Below are 14,200 nucleotides of genomic sequence, written 5' to 3' on the forward strand. Positions count from 1 at the left end.
CCTGCACTAAGCTCTACTGGTGTGGGAGTTCCTTTAACTCTCTCTGAGCAAGCACAGGATCTGGGGTGCTGCTAGCTTTGCTCCCCCTCCAATGCTGCCTGGGAGTGCTACTGCTTATTTGGGGGGAGTGGATGGGACTTGGAGCTCTTTCTCTGCAGCCCTTGGTGATCGCTGCTCCATGAATAGCAAAGTGAAAGGAGTTGGTTCATGTTAGGAAGCGAGACTCAGCATTCACCTCTGAGAGCAGATGCCACGTTGCTTTGCAGTGTGGTCAGGTTTGCCAACCTTATCTCTCCTTCCAGCAGCGGATTCCAGAATGCGGTTGCTGACACTGATCTTGGTTGTTGGGAAGTCACACAGACCCAGTGGAAACAAATTGGGCCTGACTCTACTGTTGCCTTCAGCTCCTTAGCTTTACCAGCCCCTGATAAACATCATGACTGCACATTTCTGCTGGGCCAGCATGAGATGCTTCTGCCAGGGGAGTATTCTGATACGTTCTGGGTGAGATCCCTGGCTGGTGAAAGCACATGTGGCCATTTGATACTAAAGGAGCCAGAATGTGGCCATAGAACTGCAGAAAATACACAAGTTGGATAGAAGAACATACATTGCTTTCTGAAGGCTCTGTCTTCTCCTCTACTGCATCTGGGCTTGGTGCTGTCATAAATCCTTTGGGTGAACTTCAGGTCCAGGGACAGTGCACTAAAGCTGTTCAAGGGGAATCTCCAGCCAAAGGTCTATGGCAGCTCTTTGCAGACTGGAGCAATACGTGACAAATGCCTCTTCCCACCACAAGCCTCGCTCTAGTAATTGCTTTCCTCACCCACTCAGCATGCTGTTGCCATTGCGTTCTCTTTCCTTTATCTAGCAGATTTTCATAGTAACACTTGCTGTTTCCTCTGTACTTGACATTTCCCTCCTCCCCTGGCAGTGAATGAAATTCCAGCAGTAGGCAGGCTAGAGACACAGGTCTTGAATGAAAATGAAATAACTTCTTGAAGTAGAAACAGAAAAAGAAATGTCAAAAAAATAAAGTTTAAATGAAATGCTATGGCTCAAATAGTCAGAAGACAGTGGAGGAGGACTTGGGACAAGGACAGACCTTTGTGGGGACTTGACATTTGTCTGGGGACTCAAGCACGACTGTAGCTGAGTGCTCTGACTCGTGGTCCTCTTGGGTCAGCCAGTTCCCTGTGGCCTCATAGCCCTGAACAGCAGCACTCTTGCTGTGAAGCATCACTGCCGATGGTCCTTTGACGCTCTTGGCCAATAGATGCTGTCTTCTAAAGTGCTCCCGCAGCAAGGACATAGACTCCCCAAAGTGCTGGCACTGCCTGTGCCAGCTGCCTGTTGCATTTGTCATCCTTTATCCTTCAGATAAGCTCATTCTCAGGAGTTGTTATATGTGGGTTGGCTGAGGAAGGAGAATTCAGTAGGTTCTGCTTGGTAACTCAGGCTCAAGAGGTCTGGGCACAGCTTTTTGCTCTGTGGGTTATATATTGCATGACCTAGGCACAAAGTGCTTTCCCTCTTTCTCTGCCTTAGTTTTCTGATGTGCAATAAGGAGCTATTCAAGTATGAGTTTCTCTCGGGGAAAGCATCTTTCATTGGCATCTCTCCTACATAAGGGTCTGAGGTGCTCAAAAGCAGGAGAGAAGTACAGCATGACTTCTTTTTTTCTGAGGCTGGTTTAAGGCATTGCCCAAAGGGAGACTGTGCAACCTCTTTGTTGGCCCTCAAAAAGCTTCATACTCGTTAGGAAGCACAGTCCCACTCCCTGTCTTTATGCATCTTTCCAGTGCCAGATTTGCACATTTATTTCTCCACTCAAGGCTGACACCAGCTCTTTACCACTTGTTAGTGTGAAATGAGAATACCTTGGAGGCCCCTCTGCACTTTCCTGGTTCTCACACTGATCCAGGACAAAGCTGGACACTTCGTGTGATTCAGAGCAGACCAAGGGCTGCTCTGGGTTGGTCAGAGCAGTCCTAGGGCCTGTGGTCTTGGAAGAGGCCTTCTGAGCCCATTACCTTTGCCCATCTCTCCCACTACTTTTTTTGGGGTGTGGGTATACCCTTGCTTTTCAGTCATTTCTTCTCCAGAGCAGGCTGGGCTTTGCATTGCCTTGTGGACAGGAACCCCTCCAGTGCTCACTGACCCCACCAGCCCAGGCAGTGTTTGTGAACTCTGCTGGTGTCCAGCTGGGATGTGCAGCCTCACCTGGAAGCTCAGTGTAGCTCAGTGTCTCCACCAGAGTTTGTGCAGAGCTAATAGGTCTCACTGAAAACAGTATTAGCTCTTCTGAAAGTTTTTCAGATCTTCCAGATTTCAGCTGCTCCCTGTACTCTGTCCTGGGCATAAGGGCACTCAGTGTTCGGGCAGAGATGATTGATAGCAAATCTCATATTTACATCTGTGGAATTACGGTTAATAATCAGTTACATCTGGTTAGTCACCCCCAGTCTGTGGTTATGACATCCCATCAGGTGAGGGTGTCAGAGCCCTGCTTCCTTACGACCTGCTTGAGTAGAGAGGCAGAGTTATTCCAGTGATAACACTGACTGTCAGGTTGTGTTCCTTCAGAAGGCAAGCAGCAGTTCATGTTGCTCCCAAGAGAGTTTGTTTTGTGACCAGCTAGATCTTACATGCAGCTCTTTGTTCTCCTCACCTGAGCTGGTAACCTCTGTAAAGTGACCATCACAGAGAGCAGCGGGTGACACTTTGAGCCTCAGAATTCTGCTCTTAAGCGAGCTCATGCTGTGTCTAAGCTATTTTTCCCTTAAAGTAAACAAAACCCCATAAACCTCAAAATGAGAGAAAATTAAAGACTTGGCTGGATTCTCTGGTAGCTGTGTGGGAACTGTAATTGAAGATGGAAATGTTAAAGTATCACAATGCTCTGTGGTGTGGTCTGGAAACTGCTATTTGGATCATCAACCCAGATAACATGAGCTTCAGTGCAGGGCCCTGGACGGTCCTGTCAGGGCTTCTCAGGGGACTCCTGCATGTCCTGCAGCTTGCATGAAACTCCTGCATTCAGTACAGCCCAGCTCTGGTGCCTCCACAGGGGACAGAAAATTTCTTCCTAAAAACACCTGCTCAGTCTGTTCAGTGTTTTAAGGTGAGGGAAAAGCATTTTGTTTTCTGTTCTTTAGCTTTCAGTATCCCTGGCTGGGGGAAGCCTCAGGAATCTGGTGGTAACCAGAGATTCAGGTTAGCATGTGGCTGGGAAGCAGACATGGGACCTCTGTCCTGGAATGTGGGGGAGATATGCTGGCTCTGTGCTTGCTGTGTTGTGTCTGTCTGGCCGACCCTGGGTGGAGGGGCCTGGCCGTGGGCAGGGTACAGAAGGAATTGGGGATGAGGAGCGTGGCCAGCAGCCCTGTGCAGTGATCAGACCCAGGCAGGAGGGAGGGATGGCTCTGTGGGGCAGGCTGCAGGTGGGAAGGGTCATTGAATGCAAGGCCAGCTCTGCAGTAACCCAGTGTGGGCTGAGAAAGTGCTCCAGCCGGAGGAACACACAAATTTTGGCAGAGAAATAGTGTTGTGATGTGTTGGGACAGGAGGGACCTTGCTGCCCCCAGCCACCTAGGCAGACACCACTGGAGTGGAGCTTATATGGAAGAGACAGCACCTCACACTTGTGCAAAGCTCTGGTCAGCAGGGACGTGAGATTCAGGCCTTTGGCTGGGAAGGGATGCTGTTGTCCAGAGGGGCTGGCAGATCTCTGGAAGTTAAGAGATGTCTTGCTCCAACCTTGGCTTCAGGTGACCCAGGCTGCTGCTTGTAAAGTGATGGTGGTGAAGATCTACAAGAACGACGTGGACCAAGAGGTGATTGTGCGTGAGATCAGCCTGCTGCAGAAGCTATCCCACCCCAACATCGTCAGGTGGGCATGTGACATGAGAGCAGTGGACGGTGGCAGGGGCTGGAATTGGCTTGGTGTCTCTAAGGCAGTTCTGCAATGAGGGATGGAGCTGAACCTTGATGGCTTATTTTCTTTTTTTTTTTTTAAAATTGAATGTGTTCTTCTGCTTAGGTACCTTGGGATATGTGTGAAGGATGACAAGCTGTACCCCATTCTGGAGGTAAAGGTTTCTTGCTTGTAAGTGTGCTGTGGGCAGGCCAGGACCCTGTGGTTGTTTGGCAGGGAGGATGGCAGATATCCTGTAATGCATATCTATGCCTCTCTGACTCCTGCACCTCTGAATGGCTCTGGCCTAGATTGCCTCGGAGGGGCTTAGGGTACTTTCTGCCCCACAGCTGGTCACAGCTGGAGTTGGACACGGTCACTGCAGGGCCATGAGATTCAAGCAGAACATCTAAAAAGTGTTTCAGGTTGGCTTGGTCCCCAGAATGGGCCAGTTGGCGGGAAGAAGAGGAGCCAGGGATGGAGGGGCAGGAGTAGAAAGCAAAGCAGATGGAGAGTGGCAGGACCTCCAGGGTGGCACTGGAATGGTGGTATGGTCTAATGGAAAAGCTTGGGCTGGTAGGCACTGGAATGGTGGTATGGTCTAATGGAAAAGCTTGGGCTGGTACTGGGGAGGTCTCACCTTGTTCCTATGCTGTCAGTGGCAGCCACTGCCATGCTTTTTGCCTCTAGTTTGCTGCCCATAAGTGAGGACCATGCCTGGCTTATGGAGCCGTCCCTGCAGTGTGGCAAAGCCCAGAGACCAGCAGTGACTTGCTGTGCCAGGAGGGGTAGTGCCATACACCACACACAGGCCCCTGTGCGCAGTGGCATTCCCAACCTCCATCCTGAAGGAGGGGCTTCTGGCTTGGCGAGGGAGGGTTCAGCACCTGGGAGGCTCCAGGGGAGCCTGCACCAAACTGCACAGCCACTCACTTTTTGTCTCTGTTCACAGTACATGAATGGGGGTTGCCTGGAGGAGCTCCTGGCCAGCAAAGACACTGCTTTGACATGGAAGGAAAAAGTGGACTTAGCTTCTGACATCACCAGGGGAATGATTTACCTGCACTCCAAGAACATCTACCACCGAGATCTCAACTCCAAGGTACGCAGCTGGAAAGGGGATGTCACCCCCAGACTCCTGAAGGTGACTGTGTTAGGGGACCTCACAGGGACCACCTAGGCTGTAACTGGGAAGTCTTAAGCCTCATGCTGGTCCTCTGCTCCATGCTAATCCCTCTGCAGACAAGGAAGCTTTCCTGGTAAAACCCGTCATTACATTTCATTCATTGCTTGCCAAGCAGGAGACCCAGATAGAGATAAAAATATATTGCTCCTAGTGCTGCTGCTGACAGAAAAGAAAAAAAATGGAAACGTATGCAGGATTGCACATGGTTTTCTTTGCCTACAGTTGCAGGAGAAGCTCTGCCAGATTTAGAGATTTGCTTTCCTGTTCACAGCAAGGAGGAAGCTGTTGCTAACAGGAGCTGGTCACAGGCTCTGGGAGCAAGTGCCATGTGAGATGCTCCCTGTCTGTGTGCAGAGCACCAGCAGAGATGTCTGTCTACGCACTCAAGTGCAGGGAAGTTGTGCTTCCATGATCCAGAGAGTCCAGATCACCAGTTTTAGGATTGTCGCCTCCAGGGGTTTTCACACCCTGGCAGCGTGCCAGTTGTGAAGACTGGCATCTGGAGACAGGCTTTGGGTGTAATGTAAAGGTGCATCATGTTCCTGGTGTATTTGCCCTCTGGCTGGGAGGCTGCTTTCCTCAGCATGGGCTCATGCTGCTTGATGGGGACAGGAACAGCACCGGGTCTTTGCCATTCTCAGGTTTGCTCATGGGGACAGGTATGGCAGTAGGGACATAGTGAGGCAGTGCCTTGTTGATCTCTCTTGGGCAAAACTATCCAAACCTCAGGTGGATCTGCAGCGTGTCCATGATATGTGAGGATCTCGTTCACAGGGAATGTGAGCTGAGGGGTTGGTGACCAGCATGAACCGTATCTGTGTCAGCTGATGCCAGGGGCTGGCTTCATGGTTCATAGAAATGACATCTGCAAGTCCTTGCAATTGATGCTGGATAGGTAGTGGTGTATCACTTACAAGCCATTTTTTTGGTGCACTCTGAGCTTTTTAAGAGAAACTTGTAATATTGATGAAGGTTCCCAGTAGGGGAGCCTGTCAAGCATTATAGTCTTGAGAGACATCAGCACAGCAATGAAACTCACCTTTGTAATCTCAGGCTGTTTGCTCGTCTCAGTTAGCATGAAATCACAAACACCAGGTAAGGGCAAGGCAAGAGCCTGGTTCACTCTGACCGCAGGTTTCTTGGCCAGTGTACTCTGAAGTCAGGTGAGATGTAATTCTCTATTTAGTGGTGGCTGATGAGCTCAGTGCTGGAGGTGCCTCCCCTTCTGTCTCACTGCAGTGGTTCAGCCCTGAAAGAGGTTCATCCTAACCCAGGGAAACCTGCAGTGATGATGGCTGGAGACATGGGAGAGAAGGGTATGCATGCTCACTTGAAATCTAGTTGTCAGTGAGAGACATCTGGGGAAGATCCTGGTCATTTCTGCTAGTTCCCTGGGAGCACATGCAGAGGAGGAAGTCCTGGGGAGCTGAACATGCTGAACTGCTGGGTTTTTGAGAAACCTTAAAATAATTTCATAGGAATTCTTCCAGAAAGCTGTGTTAGGGATATATAGCCATGGACAGTGAGAAGGCCTGTGGCTGTGACCCTGCCTGCCTTCGGCTGAATGGTGAATAAGGTCAACATGCACATTTCGAGATTTCTTTCAGGTAAAAGGATGTGGATCATCATGTTCCTTGAACAGCTTCTTCAAGGAACTTTCCTGGCTTCAGATGTGATTGGTCCATCCCTAATCTGCCCCGTGCACTCCATGTGTGCAGGATGCAGGTCCCTGGCGAGGGCCGAGCAAGGCGGGGCTGAGGGCCAGTGAGGTGTCGCTCAGGTGCCCAGGCCCTTCCTCACCGGGGGTCTCATGCCATGCCCTGAGGGTCTCACGCCGTGCCCCGCGGGCTGCTTTCAGAACTGCCTCATTCGAGTGACACCGCGGGGCCGCGAGGCACTGGTGACTGACTTCGGGCTGGCCAGGGAGGTGGTGGAGCTGCCTGTGAAGGATGTGGAGAGGAAGCTGTCTCTGGTGGGCTCTGCTTTCTGGATGGCTCCGGAGATGCTGCGGGGAGAGCCCTATGACCGGAAGGTATGGCACTGCTTCCCAGCTCCTTGTTCGTTCTCAGAGCTCCCAAGCGAGCATGGGAGATGTCTCCTCTGCTTACTGGTGGCATGTCCCAAGAGCAGAAAAGCTCTTTCCTCCTTACCCGGGAAATGTTGCCCTGAGATTATACCTGGACCTTTGCTCATTAATGCTCTGCTTAGCAACTTGGAAGTTCCTTATGTGGCCTTGTTAAGTTAAACTTTTATGGAAATGAATTACTGCCATGGGCAAACTCAGTGAAGCCCCTCTGAGGAAGATGCTTGATGAGCCTGTTGCAGGATCTGTGGGAGGTGCCAGAGCTGTGGTAGAAGCACCAGACACATTGAAGAGGAGCATGGGGCCAGGTTTCCCAAAGATGAGGCTGGATTCCAGGTGGGGCTGTGGTGTTTCTGGGTGGGTTCAGAAGCCCAGAAGAAGCTTAAGGGTTATCTGCCTCCACCTCCAGTGGGCTTTTTTGATGGGCTTTTGCATAACTAATGGAAGGACCTTGTTGGTACACCCCTTGCTCATGCTTTGCTTCTGTGCATGCCCTGTCCCACCTCCCACTCGCCCACCCCTCCTGCAGGTGGACGTGTTTTCCTTTGGCATTGTCCTCTGTGAAATCCTGGGCAGGATCCCAGCTGACCCTGAAGTGCTTCCCAGGACCCAGGTAATGATTCCTGCAGCCAAATCTAATGGTGTTTTCTCCATGGTACCAGATTGTGGCTTTTCTCTGAACCAGACAGACCTGTACACGTGGATATGTGTTCACTCTCAGGTTTCTCTAGAGGCTTTTCCACAAGAAAATCTGATCTCAGAATTCTCAGTGCACAAGAGTTCAGTGCATCTATAGTTTCAAAACTTCCGTTAGATCAAAAATTTGAGATGAAATGCTTCTGATTAAAGGCCTTAATTCCAAATACTTCATTTTGCTCTGCCATTTCAGCTTCTCTGTTCTCCACAGTTCATGTGGAAACAGTGGGCTTCCCTAAAAACATGGCCTTTTTAGTTTCAACGTTTGCAAAATTTCCCTTCCACAAAGTGGGAAGGAAAGTTTACCCTGAACAGGGATAAAAAAATCCATCAGCAGAACAGCAAATTGCTGCTTTCCAAGGAGCAGTGCAAAGAACCTGCAGTGTCCAGAGATTATTCCATGTTTCTGTGACACTGAACAGAAACTAATGCTCCATCTGTGCTCACAAGATGCGGAGAATTACATATCAGAGACTCTGAAGTCTGGGAGGACAAAGCTGTAGTTATGGAAACAGCTGGCTGGACCCCTTTGACCAGATTATCTGCAGTTTCTGTCCTCAGCAGCCACTGCTCAGCATCTGCTGCTAGTTCCTCCACTGGTTTCCACTTTTGTGGCTCTCATTGCCTTAGTCTGAGCTTTTCCAGGAGGATGCCTGCTGCCCCACTGGGATAGCACAGAGCAAGCAGGATGCTGCAGTGATCAGCTCTGCTAATGATGCTGCCCCAGTACCTCTGCATAGCCATCAGTAAATTAGCTGTGATGGAGACCCTAAAAGCTTTAAATCGTGAGCATTTTGTGCTTTAACACCTTGAGAAGGATGAAGAGCTTTTACTGGACTTTATAGCTGAATTATTTTCTACCTACTCTTCCCCCTTCCTCACAGGATTATGGCTTGGATGTTGCTGCCTTCCAAGGGATGATCAGCGAATGCCCCAAGCGGGTGATGGACCTTGCTGCTAGTTGCTGTTGGGTGAGATTCTTGCTATTTTTTCCCCCTTTAGTTTTATTGAAGTTGTGTGACACTTGTATGACAGAGACCAAAATTGCTGTGAACCCTGGAGAGCTTGAGCCTGCTGCTCTCAGTGCTAGCACACAAGGCTCTGCCACTTGAGCTGTGAAGTGATGAGATCTTCCTGGGCCAGTAGAATGCTTTCATTTGCCAGGCAGTTTTGCCCCTAGAAGTGTTTAGTTTGTGTATTACAGCCCAAAACATCCCAATGTCCTGCCTGTTCCCTTACTTGTTGAGCCCAGAGTGGGAAGCAGGTTGGTGATGATGTCCAGTCCCTCCTTAAGCCAGGCTGCAGACAGAGGCACTCCGCTGATCCTTTCTGGAGGGCACTGCCTCGCTATTACCAGCCCTGGTGTTACAGATATCATCAGAACCTAGTCCTCTAACCACTCTTGTTTTAGCATAAAAGGTAACAGTGAAAGGTGGGGGACCTCCCCATGCTCCCCAAAACCTTGGGAGGCAAAGCAGAGAGAAAGCAAGGATTAAAGTTAGTCTCTGAAAAGAAGAAAAAAACAAAGGCAGTAATTATGCAGAGAGTGTAGAAACTGGGTGATCATAATGCGTCTAATTGCTAGGAGCTCAAGGCAGCAAATGGAAATCCTTGGATGGGTCCTGCAGGTGTGTGAATAACTTCCCCTGAATCAGAGGAGTGATTCACGTCCGCAACTGGCTCAGATTTATGTGTGTTCAGATCTTGTATCTCTGATGGGCAGCTTCCTAATGCAAGTTGGTATCATAATGTGTTTCTGCCAGAAATGGCCCTTGGGGTTGTTCTCTGCCCTTGTGCGATGTGCAGGTTTAGAGAGTTTCTGGTGCAGCTTCCCAGGCTGGCTCCTTGGGGTCAGGCACAAAGGGCAGCACCAGGCTGGCATGCAGGGGGTGTGAGGTGGGGGTGCCCCGGGCCATGCCCCTCCCTTTGGGCACACAATGACAGCACTGGGAGGAATGGGGAATCACAGCCCACTGAGGATGAGCTGCATCAGGGAGACAAGCTCAGGAATGAAACAACTCCCCCCCCGATACCTACAGGCAGGCTTTCCCTGCACAATGCCTGCCCCTGCACCATTTGGATGGGCTTTGGGATGAGCAGTTCTCACACCCTGTCCAGGCTGGGGTATGTCAGGCTGGTTTTCAGCATCTCACTGCCTTTGCTGGAGCTATACCGATGCATGGGACCTGTCCTGCAGCTGCTCCTTTGCAGCATCCTGGGCCTGGGTCAGCAAGTGGTGATGCCAGAAGGCTCCACCGGCAAGTGTGTGACTCAGACCAGGGCTAATGATGCTGTTGCCCAGGCTTGGGGAAAGCAGCAAAGCTGCTGCAGAGCGGCCACCTCTTGTTCAGGGTGTCCTCTGCAGCTTTCCCCTCTTGTTCCAGGTGGAAGCATTTAAGAGGCCATCTTTCTCCGAAATCCTGGATGAGTTGGAGGATGTCGCAGAGAGCTTGGAGCCTAGGAGGAACAATCATCTTTCAGGCTGAGATGTCTGACTCCTGTGAGGCTTGTCAGAGAATTGCCCAAACTGTAAATTAACTCTCTGGGGGGTCAGGAGTGAAGAAGGAAGGTAGGGAAGAGAAGAGCTAAGTGATGCGCTAGTCTTTATTTAATCATAGTCTCAGTCGCTAATTTCTTGGATGGAAAACATGGTTAAAAAGGGAGAAGGGACTTACCAAGAGTGTATTTTTCCTAGCTAAGGTTTTTAACAGATGTAATTAGGACACTGAGCAGCCTTTGTCTGTTTGCTTGTTAAAAGCAAATGATCCTGGAGGGACCTGAATTCCCTTCAGGATGCTTTCCAAATCCCTGACAGAAAAATCCTCCTCTCTGGCTTCCCTGTGCCCCCCAGACCTTCCCCTCCTTCATCCCTACGGCTTTGGGGAATCGCCTCTCTGGGGCTGGGGTCTGTGTGGTGGGAAGGAGTGGGGTTTTGGGGTGCTCGGTGAGCCTCGGAGTCACCTTGTATTTCAAAGCCTTAAAGCACTTGTCTGACAGCCTTGCAGGGACAGGTATGCTCTGTAAGGTCTCTGGCGGGGTCACCTGGCATCCCGTTCGGCACACACCCAGGCAAGGAGGCATCTGGCAAGGTTTTGGAGTCAGCGAGGGCCACACACAGAGTGCTGGCCTGTGCCAGCCGAGATGATGGGGAGGGTGTGCATTATCGAGATACGAACCAGCCAACTAATATCTCCTCTCAGAAGAGCTGTGTCAGACACATGTCCCAGCATTACAGCAGTCTGGATTTCTCCTCACCACCCTTGACTGGGGCTCAAAGATGGAGGGGTCTGCCTCCCCCCTTCTCATCTCGCTGCAAACATGGTGATGAGCAGAGTGCCAACAGCTTGTGAGGCCAAAATGGGGGAGAGCTGGGTGCAGAATCATCCAGCATCTCACCCATTGCTCTGCCTGGCGCAGCACCCATCACCTCCTTGGCGATATGGGATACCCTCATGGACCCCCGGGGTCAGGCAGCCAGGAAAGGACTTTGTTTTGATACCATGTTTTCTTCTGTGGGCCAGAGGAGGGTGCTGGGGCTGCAGATCCAAGCCAGAGGTGGAAAGAATAATGGCTAGAAATGGTCTGGCATTGCAGATTAAGAGAAAAGGTGAGCAGTCAAGTCCCTGCCCCCAAATCAGCTGATTGCTGGGCCATTGGTCTGAAAGACATGTTCTGCTGGGACCAACATGTTTGTGGGTGTAAATAGGTGTAATATCTGTATAATGGTGGAATTGTGGCTCTGGTCTTGTAAACTGTAAGCTCTTGGAGCAAGGATCATTCATCTGTCCTCCAGAAAGTCTTTGTATAGTGTTTAGCCCAATGGGCCCTCAACCTACAGCTTGAAGGCTGTTCTCCCACATATAGTGGCAGACCTACCTTGGGGGCCTCATCTCAAGCTCTCGGAGCCAGATTTGATGTCATATGTAACCCAGTGTCTCTGTGCTGTGATGCATGCACAGGGGAGTGTCAGTGTTGTGCTGAGACAGAGATGTAGTGGAAAAGCATGGTGTATTTTCACTAGGGATCATAAAGAATTGGGAGCTGACATGAAACACACTGAATGGCACCAGGGTCACCAGCTCAGCTACATCTCCAGGGGGCACCTGCAGCTTCTTATTCTCCAGAGGTGCTTTGTGCTTTTGTGGGATACTGACTTATTTGCACAAGAAACCTCCTGCTCAACAGTAAAATTCCCAGCAAAGACCTTCATCCCAGCTGGATACTGCCAGTGTGGGAGAAGCAAAGCCTTGAGATACAGAAGACTGAAAATAAGGGAAGCTTTTTGACCTGAAGGAGGGAGAGTGGCTACTTTTTGGCTTGCACCAGTATGGGGACTTTAAACCAAGGGAGTGAAATGGACTGCAATAGCAGTGCAAGCAGCACTGATATATGTGTGTGTCTCCAGTGAGAGCCAGCTACCACCAGCATCACAGCAATGTGTTGGACAAAAATCAGGAAGTATATATTTGGCTACCAGGAGATAGACCTGAGGAGCTAACTGCAACCTCCCAAGGCTTCCCAGGCTTCTCCAGGCTCTTCTTCCGTAGAGGAATAGGCTTGAGAATGAGGAATCCAACAGCATGTCCTAACACCCAAAGCATTAAGGATACAAAGCCTTTTCCAAAGGCTACTGTGGATGAAGGATCGCTGTCCTCCTCGGCTCAGTCTCTGGCTAGCAGCATTGCTTTCACAAAGGCATTCCCCAGCCTTCCCCATGCTGCCTGGTCTGCCAGGCTGGAGTCTAGTCTTCCTTTGCCCTCCCTGTACAAGAGCAGACTAAAGGAAGATCCCTCGACATACTGATCCCTCAAAGGGCCTGTTATGGGGTGAAGGTGTCTTGTTCCAGGGGCGCTTCCCTGCAGGGTTGCTCCCCTGCTGGCCACCCCCTTCCCAGGAGCAGCAAGGCACGGTGCTGGGGGTGCCCTACTGCAGACTCACCTGATCCTGCCTCCGTACATGTGACTCTGGTCCTGCAGAGCAACAACCATAGGGCTGGGATGCAGCATGCGGAGTTCTATATGCTTCAGTGTTGCTGTGGTGGGAAGGAAGATCTTTTGGTTTTATTTATCTGCTTGGGGTTAAGAAGCTTGCTCAAGGATTAAACAGATCCAGGGCAAGGAGGGGTATTTTCTGCACAGAGGATAGCGTTAGCCAGCACAGTCTGAGCTGCGATGGATCAGAACTGTGTTTCTTCTGGGCTTGCCATGTGCTCCATCCACTCTAATGGTGAGGCCACATGCTGGATCTCAGGTGACCAAAGGATATCGGGTCCTTGCTAGAAGGACCGTTGGTGCCTGCTGCAAGGACAGGTGGGACCAAGACTGCAGGCATGCACCATGTGGACTAGAAAAGCCAATCCTGGGAGTCTGCAGGGAACAGAATTGGTCTGGGAATTTGGCTGGTACATCGCATGCACCAAGAGTTTCTCTTCACTGGAGAGAGGTGGAGGGAGAGGTGAGCATGGGAAACCTGCTGAGATGCCCTCCAGGTACGAGCCCCTGTGCTGGGAGTGCGGGGCCTGGCTGACACGAAGTCCAGGTCAGTGGTTGAATTTCATGTCTTGGAGTCCTGGCTCTGAACTGAAGCAGCTGCGATGGTGGGCAGAGGGTCAGGGCAGCATGGCAGGCTCTCCTTTGTTGGACCTGACCAGGAGCTGCCTCCTCTGCTTCTCTTCCCTCTGTTGGCCACTTGTTCTGCAGGTGCCAGTGGCACAGACCTGGCTGTGCTGCGCTTCATGGGCCATGTTTCCACATCCTCCATTACGTCTTATTTTTCTGTTTTTATAAATGCCGTTTGGAAATAAAAGTCTAGCAGTTCTTTTCCACATCAGCCCTGGCTACTGTGTTTCGTTATCCTGGGTCTGCTGAGTGGTGCTGCCAAATGATGTTCCCAAGCACAGGGAGCAAACACAGCTAAACAAACAGCTTCATGCTCTATCAGCACAGCTGGCATAATAAAGCTTTAGTTAAACGTAATTTGTAGAAGTGTTACCTATGAGAGAGTGGTATTTTGAGTCCATTGTTCCCCCTGTGCCCTCTGTTTGTCACAGGGTCAGCTGGTGTCTTAAGTCACCCCTTCATTTCGGTTGTGTGGGCACAGGGTAACAGCAGCAGCACGAGCATATGCCAAGGGTGTTGGATTAGTCTTTTCCACCCAGCCAGAACACAAGTCGGAAAGACCAAACCCCAGTGAAGTGATTTCCCTTCCCCAGCTGCAGCTTTGTTTATGGTGACTTATACATGGCATTAGTTACTTTCAGATGCAACCCTCTCACAGGGACATCTTGGAAAATCAGAGGAAGGGGTTCACTGTGCCAGGA

At 50.6% G+C, this 14,200-nt stretch overlaps 1 protein-coding gene across 1 annotated transcript in view; it reads left to right on the plus strand.

Moving 5' to 3' along the window:
* LOC141968844 (dual specificity testis-specific protein kinase 1-like) overlaps nt 1-13,698 on the plus strand; it is a 31,794-nt gene extending 18,096 nt beyond the window's left edge. Inside the window, exons 3-9 of the mRNA XM_074924047.1 lie at nt 3,771-3,892; nt 4,043-4,091; nt 4,869-5,018; nt 6,961-7,134; nt 7,715-7,798; nt 8,766-8,852; nt 10,266-13,698. Of these exons, the coding sequence (XP_074780148.1) occupies nt 3,771-3,892; nt 4,043-4,091; nt 4,869-5,018; nt 6,961-7,134; nt 7,715-7,798; nt 8,766-8,852; nt 10,266-10,367 (768 nt within the window). The 3' untranslated portion in view covers nt 10,368-13,698. The remainder of the gene's footprint in view (nt 1-3,770; nt 3,893-4,042; nt 4,092-4,868; nt 5,019-6,960; nt 7,135-7,714; nt 7,799-8,765; nt 8,853-10,265) is intronic.
* The last annotated feature ends 502 nt before the right edge of the window (nt 13,699-14,200 follow it).

The sequence above is a fragment of the Athene noctua genome, chromosome 20 (assembly GCF_965140245.1).
Source record: "Athene noctua chromosome 20, bAthNoc1.hap1.1, whole genome shotgun sequence".
Lineage (NCBI taxonomy): Eukaryota > Metazoa > Chordata > Aves > Strigiformes > Strigidae > Athene > Athene noctua.